General features: G+C 41.3%; 1 protein-coding gene across 1 annotated transcript in view; it reads right to left on the bottom strand.

Moving 5' to 3' along the window:
- Positions 1-249: 249 nt before the first annotated feature.
- The window catches only part of CUNH1orf21 (chromosome unknown C1orf21 homolog), a gene marked incomplete at its 3' end in the record, with an annotated part of 27,504 nt that continues 19,758 nt past the window's right edge, over positions 250-7,995 (bottom strand). Inside the window, exon 2 of the mRNA XM_010172085.1 lies at positions 250-344. Within this exon, the coding sequence (XP_010170387.1) occupies positions 250-344 (95 nt within the window). The remainder of the gene's footprint in view (positions 345-7,995) is intronic.

Raw genomic sequence — 7,995 nt, 5'->3', positions numbered from 1 at the left:
GGAGGTGTGAGCGAGTAGAACTGCGGAAGCGTTTGCTCCAAGATCAAGTAGAGCCTAATTCAGAAAGACAAGCAGGAAAAAAGTCATATTTGGCACCTTCTACGAGAGCTTCACAGAGTTATGACATTTTTTGAGCAAATCCTCTGGCCGCGTGTAAGCCGCAGTTTGAACACACTGCACGTTGCATATTTCATCACAAAAGCAGAGCCACGTTATTTCATTAGATAAGCGATTAAGTTCAATCCTTACCAAGTTTTCTTGGTTCCTGGCTGCTATTTTCTGATCATCTTCTCCCCCATTTTTCATGTATTTGACCTCTTCCACTGGTTTGATCCTATACTCATCTGAGCACCAAGAAAAAAAAAAAAAAAAAAAAAAAAACAAACAAAAGAAAAAAAAAAAGAAGAAAAAAAAAATTTGAACCAGTGTCCTTCAGCAGCTGGGGAAAAAAACCAAACTAAAACCAAACCAACTGACTAGAGAAGACCCTAATTAAGCAAAGTAACTAAAAATTACATGTATATAATTTCAAAGGCTTAAATGTGACTGATACCAAGGAAGTTTTTCCTGACTGAAGCTGCAGTAAGAATTTCCAGATATGAGCTCTAGAAATTGTTTGGTGGCTCTCTGGTCTAGGACAGCCACAGCACCACGAACAGGGGATATTCAGTGTGTATCCTTCCCCAAATCCCTAATTTTCTGTGTAATATGTTTAATACAAACAAGTTCTTTGCTCCTGCATCCTCCCTGGATTTTTATTATCAGTGGGCAAACACTGTAGTTACTACAGAGAGCAGTTTGCTCTTGGACGTTCCTTGCATTAAAAAAACTCTTTTGAAAAGCAATGCTGATGGAGGCTATTGAAAATTTAAGTTAAAAGCTGGGGGGGGGGGAAAACCCACACCAAAAACCACTGCAATTTTATTATTCTGTTAATTATTCTGTTTAATTATTCTGTTTAATTATTCTGTTTTTGCTGTGTTGTTTTAATGGAGTTAAAGTAAAATGGACACAATGCACAGTCATATAGTGATTTCTGAAGAAAAGTCCCCACTGCCCCCACCACAACCATTTTTCCTGCAGATGAATGTTACTCAGATAGAAATCCAGTGTGAAAATAAGTAATAAGAAAAGTAAGATTCCTAGTTTGCCCTTAATATTTGTCAGCTAGGCGTTTCAGCTCTTCAATTAATAAATTCCCAGCTCCAGTGCCAGTATGGAAACAATTATCTAAGATATCCCACAGTGAACAGCCTCACCAAAGCTTGAATAAAGAGATTTTTTTTTTAATTTGGTAGGACAAGAGGGGATTTTGGGAAAAGTGATTCTTCCTTCAGTAGAGAACCTGCGAATCCAGAGCTCACAGGACCAACACTGCCTTTTCTCAGCTGCTTTTTGCCCTGGTTATCTTTGGAGCACGTGAATCTATTGGAAAAACACCCAGAGTTTTGGACCCACACTCCTCCAGTCAGGATATATAATGCAGAAGAGATACTTTACCCCACAAAAGTGAAAAATGTTAATAGGAAATTAAATGAGACACAGCACACTGGGAATAAAAGGCAAAACCTGGGCAAATTAAAAGAAACCACACAAATACTATTATTTTTCTTCGGGTTTTCAAGCAATTTATCTCACTTCCTAAGGGAAAAACAAAACACACATGGATTTTTCTGGGTTACTGTATTGTTAAAAAAAATAAATCAAAATTATTTAGAAGGAAGCTTGTTTTCAGAAAACTGTTAACCACAGAGTGTGTAACTTAAATAAGACTAACTTTGAAAAACTATCTTTTTTAAAAAAAACCACAACAGGGTTCTGCATTTAACCTAAAAAAACACAACAGGGTTCTGCATTTCACCTAAAAAACCACAACAGGGTTCTGCATTTCACCTAGTCCATCTCTTTATGCCCTTTTAATGATAAGAGTTTAAATAAAACTGGGAATTTATCAAATAGCAGCATCTCAGATGTTGCTGCTTCTACAGGTAGAAGAATTTAAAACAGTATTATTATTGGAAAATGTGATCAACAACTCTGATTTTTTTTTTCTTTTTTAAATGGAATTTAGGTAGTCTGGAGGTGACAATTCAGAAAACCAAAAAGGCTGAACACAATAAAGCCCGGGAATTAGAAGTACTTGATTGACTGCAATATCTAAGTCACATTTTTTCCTCTCTCCTGCAATGATCTCTGTTGTGATTAGCAATAAAACCCACATGCAAAAAAAGCATCCAGCTCCCCCGGTGGCATGTACGGAATTGAATAGGAAAATAGATGAAAAAGAGTAAATTTCTGCACAAAGGAAGCTTGCAGAACCCACAGCTAGTCCACAGGAACTGAAAACAAGAGGCATGTTCAACCCAGCCTTGTCAAAAACAAGTAAGGTGTGAAGGTCCTGATGTTCAGTAGCAAAAATAACCTCCCAAATGTGTCTCCTGCTTATTCCAAGAGATTAATTGTGGTGGAACATGGAGCCAGCAGACCATCCTACACGGACTGTGTGGAAGGGATCCTTCCTGGGAAGGCAAGGTCTCTTGTAGCAAGTGGAACAGGGCACTGTGAGCCTGTGACTGATATCAGTATCACCAGATTTATACATGAAAGTTTGATACAGTTTGATAGGATGGAGGCAAGACAGGAAGGGGGGCTTTTTTTGGAAACTTAATTCCATATTTCTCCTCTGATAGTGAAAGAGGGCTGCCAGGCACTGCTCTTCAGGTGTCTGAGCCGGGGACTTGGTGGTACCTGGCTTCCCAATATTCATCATCATGACAACACGCTTGTAATTACTGCACCTTTACTACTTATAAATTTATGCTGGTTTTACCAGAAGAAGGAGAGAAGTGGGTGAGTAGAAGAAGGAGAGAAGAAGAGACATAGAAGGAGAAGAGAGGGAGAAGAAGAGAGAGAGAAGAAGAGTGAAAGAAGGAGAGAAGAAGAAGAGAGATGAAGAAGAAGAGAGATGAAGAAGAAGAGAGATGAAGAAGAAGAGAGATGAAGAAGAGAGAAAAAGAAGAGAGAAAAAGAAGAGAGAAAAAGAAGAGAGAAAAAGAAGAGAGAAAAAGAAGAGAGAAAAAAGAAGAAGAGAGAAGAGAGAAGAAGAAGAAGAGAGAAGAAGAAGAGAGAAGAAGAAGAGGAGAGAAGAAGAGAGAAGAGAGAAGAAGAGAGAAGAAGAGAGAAGAGAGAAGAAGAGAGAAGAAGAGAGAAGAAGAGAGAAGAAGAGAGAAGAAGAGAGAGAAAAAGAAGAGAGAGAAAAAGAAGAGAGAGAAAAAGAAGAAGAAAGAGAAAAAGAAGAAGAAAGAGAAAACGAAGAAGAAAGAGAAAAAGAAGAAGAAAGAGAGGAAGAAGAGAGAGAGAGAGAAGAAGAAGAGAGAGAGAAGAAGAAGAGAGAAGGGAGGGCAAGTCTATTACATGGTATGTGTTTGAGCATGAGGAACCTCTACTTGTATCTCAAAAGACAACGCAAATTTGACACAATCTAAAGCCTTAAAGACCAAGAGGGATGAGGAACACTAAGGAAGAAGTAGTTTAAGTGGCCAACACTCAGGCTTCAGTACTCAATAAATGATTACCAGACAGGAGTGCCAAGCAGCCAGCAACTCCATCAAACCCACTTGTTTTGGGCAAGGGGTGCACGTACCAATATAGAATTATAGAATCATTGAATGGTTTGGATTGGAAGGGACATAAAAGATCATCCAGTTCCAACCCCCCTGCCATCAGCAGGGACACCTTCCACTAGACCAGGTTGCTCAAAGCCTCATCCAGCCTGGCCTTCAACACTTCCAGGGAGGAGCAGCCACAACTTCCTTGGGCAACCTGTTCCAGTGTCTGACCACCCTCACAGTGAAGAACTTCTTCCTAATATCTCATCTAAACCTCCCCTCTTTCAGTTTAAACCCATTTCCCCTTGTTCTGTCATTAACTGCCCTTATGAAAAGTCCCTCCCCAGCTTTCTTGTAGCCCCTTCAGGTACTGGGAGGCCACTATAAGATCTCCCCGGAGCCTTCTCCAGGCTGAACAGCCCCAACTCTCTCAGCCTGTCCTCACAGCAGAGCTGCTCCAGCCCTCGGATCATCCTTGTGGTCTCCTCTGGACTTTTTCTAGCTGCTAAAGACAGCAGCCAAAAAGGCCAACACAGCGCTGGCCTGTGGAAAGCGAGAGATCAACCTGATTTTGGTTAATGGGAGCAGAAGAGAGGACTGAGCCATGAGCAACTGTTTTATCAGATACACGCAGAGATGAGGGGAATGGATCAGCGACGTGAAGTTTGAAGCAATATTATTACTCATAAGCTCTCGTAATTTCCTCTTACAGGCAAAATATTTGCCTTCAAACAGGGAGCACAAATCGAATATATTGGCAACGTTTGTTCCTATTGAGCAGTCACTTGCTGGAGGTACCTATAAATAGATATGATTCCACTTCCAAAGGGAGGAAAAAACAGCTAAGTAAGAAAAGAAAAAGGAAGAGTATCCAGCTGAGTACAAGCCCTACAGCTTCCCAGGTACCATGAGGGATACCTGGAAACATCCACTTTCTGAACGAGGAAAAACCCCACCTCTAATTAATGTCAACAGCCATTGAACTTGGCTGCTTAAAAACAAGTAACTACCTGAACCACAGGTCAAATGTCGGTGTTTATACCTGCAACCCTCCTGCTGTCTAAGGAGAAACACTACATTTTGCTTGCAGGTCTCCCTCTGGCACTTAAGAGTACTCACTGACACAAACACTGCCCTTCCCTGAGGAGAAGAGGAGGGACACAACACCGGGGAAGGGTTTAGAGGAGAAGCCATAGGAGGAGAGGCTGAAGTTGCTTGGGTTTGTTCAGCCTGGAGGAGAGGAGACTGAGAGGAGATCTCATGGGGGTCTAGAACTTCCTCCCAAGGGGCAGAGGAGAGGGGCAGGTGCTGATCTCTTCTCTCTGGCCACCAACGAATGCCAGGAGCAGAGGACATGGCAGGAAGATGTGGCAGGGGAGGGTGAGGTTGGCCATGAGGAAAAGGTTCTTGAGGCAGAGGGTGGTGGAGCACTGGAACAGGCTCCCCAGGGAGGTGCTCATGGCTCCAAGCCTGACAAGATTCCAGCAGCATTTGGCCAAGGCCCTCAGGGACACGGTCTGAATGTTGGGCTTGTCCTGTGCAGGGACAGGAGTTGGACTCCATGATCCTTGTGAGTCCAACTCACAACACACTATGATTCTATGATTCCTATTCATGTTCAACTCCCATTTTTTCCCCCTGGATCAAGCTAAGCTGTAAAATCTCTTCATTTTTATGGGCCCATCACAAGTCTGTTCTAGCACAGACCTGACATGAGAAACGCAGAACAACTCCTGAAAGCAATGGGACCAGTCAATATTTAGCACGTTCCCAGCCAAGGTTGCCAATGCGCTGTCAACCAAAAGGGCAACCAAAGGGTGCAGAGGAGGAGGAGGAGGTGATAGCAAGCAGCTTTGCTACAGAAGACACTTCCAGCTGGTGTAACAGAGAAGAAACGAGTCTGATGCGTAACACCTTGCTCTTCACAGATAAGACAACATTCATTATTTCCAATATAATAAATACAGCAACTAAATTCAAATAAGTATTTGCAGAAGACAGGTCTTGCAGGAAATATGATGTTATTATTGGGAGGACACAACTGTAGAAAGAATTTTTGCCTAAGTGAAGGTAACATTTCTCTTCTATAGATAATATATAAGATAAGGTGTTCAGAAGCAACAGAGTCTGAGCTATTTGAGGTTGTTCTTGTTCTAAAGTTACTGTCAGGATGAAAGCACTGCAAATGCAAAAGCATGGATGTTTAAGCAACAGGCCTTTAAGTATGTCATGGAGTGGATGGTCATTAAGGGCTTTAAGTGAAGATGAAAATTAGATTAAAGACAGGTTGGAGGAATGGGCCTTTGATGTGTCCCCTGAAGGGAACACCTTTAGATATCTGCAAAAAACTGCTAACCAGATTTTGCTTGACAAGGTAAGAGTGCACCTTGAGGTTCACTCCTCATTCATTCCTTGAGGAATTGAAGAAGCAAAGGATGCTAAATTCTCCTTGAGGAAGCAAAGGATGCTAAATTCTCCTTGAGGAAGCAAAGGATGCTAAATTCTCCTTGAGGAAGCAAAGGATGCTAAATTCTCCTTTTCATTTTTACCTTCTCATTTCTACTACAGTAAATGAAGTGTTTTGAGATACTGTGGTCTGAGTGATCAGAAACAAATCCAGAGAAATTCTGAAATGTTGATTGAGGTCAAGTAGGATCTAATTAAATCTGACAGTCAACAAGATCTTTAAAACTGTAAGAAGTTGAGGATAAAGGAAATTATACAAAGTTCTACGCATATTTACTTTGCTCTATCTTGCTAAAGAGTAATACCCTTTTTCTTTTTCCTAAGTACAGTTCTATATCAAAAAGGAAAGTGAAATGTTTTTATCCTCTTTCCTGTGCAAAACTAAAAATCGAGTAGTGAATACGATAAAAATTTGAGGAGGTTATCACTCAGAATGTGGTACATGCTACAGAAAGAGAAATACATCTTCATGCTCCTTCCATGTGTAGAAGTAAAAATCAAGCACTGTCCTCCACTGTGTGGTATATTATATAAAGAGAGAAGATTTCCAACAGCTCGGAGAGGGGAGGAATGGGCTTACAGCACTGCCACAGCAAATATCGAGTTGAAGAAAAGCAGTGCAATTGAATTGAAAGAAAAACATCATAAAAGAACCACAAAGAAAAGACAGAAATATTGTCGAGCAGAACACCCACCACAAAATCCAGCACGGGATAGGAACCAGAAAGCAGCAACGCCTCGAGCATGGGACTCGTTGGAAGGGCAAAGGAGGAAGGATTTTTAAGTTGAGTACGTTGCAAAAATTCTCAGTAGGCAAATCTTATGAATGAAGATCTCCATCTGGAAACAGATAATTCTACTCAAAACATGTCACCCGGTTGCCATGGCAATGTGACAAAGAAAAACAGCACTCATTAATAATTATTTCAGTGATAAATGAGTATATCAACTTATAATATTGAACCAATTACTGGGGGGCGGGGTGGGGGGAAGAAAACTGTCGTCGTTCCTATGAGAAAGATTTCTTCAGCGCTTCCAGATATCGCTCGAAGTGTCATCACCACAGCAACATCAGCAATGACATTTCTGGTTCAGTTAAAAAAAAAAAACAACCAAAAAACACCCCCCCAAAAAAAAACGCCAGAAAAAAAGCGTAAGTCCATCAAATATATCTGGACTCACTGTAACTTTGGGGGAAATCTTCTGTTAAACTTCAAGTACTTAAAAAGTAATAATAAAAAAAAGAATTCTGATTGACATTGCAATCCCATTTCAAACATCTAAGGATGAAGAGGGGCAATGGGTGAGCCTCTCTCCTCTATTTTCAGTGGCGTACCATGTATCAGACAGGAGATAAGTGGTACTTCAGTCACACTATCATAGAATCATAGAATGGTTTGGGTTGGAAGGGACATTAAAGCTCATCCAGTTCCAACCCCCCTGCCAACAGCAGGGACACCTTCCACTAGACCAGGTTGCTCAAAGCCTCATCCAGCCTGGCCGAGAACACTTCCAGGGAGGAGCAGCCACAGCTTCTCTGGCCAACCTGGGACAGTGTCTGACCACCCTCACAGTGAAGAACTTCTTCCTAATATCTAATCTAAACCTCCCCTCTTTCAGCTTAAACCCATTTCCCCTTGTTTTGTCATTAACTGCCCTTGGCCAAAGTCCCTCCCCAGCTTTCTTGTAGCCCCTTCAGGTATTGAAAGGCTGCTAGAAGAAAAAAAAGTTGCTAACCACACCTTAATTTTCCTGTGCTTCATTTTTCTTCATATCTCTTGCCTTTCTAGTGAAGGACATGCCAAGATTTATCCTTCATCCGTAATAAAACACATGTCTGTTCTGTAAAATATGGACTTTTAGTCTAACAAATTTCTCTGTACCATACTTATTTCTGCCAGGTGCGGAGAGTACTCCCACT

This window comes from Antrostomus carolinensis, unplaced genomic scaffold, assembly GCF_000700745.2.
Source record: "Antrostomus carolinensis isolate BGI_N321 unplaced genomic scaffold, ASM70074v2 scaffold7807, whole genome shotgun sequence".
Classification (NCBI taxonomy): Eukaryota; Metazoa; Chordata; class Aves; order Caprimulgiformes; family Caprimulgidae; genus Antrostomus; species Antrostomus carolinensis.
The sequence above is the reverse complement of the archived record's forward strand: the minus strand, read 5'-3'. Positions and strand labels throughout refer to the sequence as shown.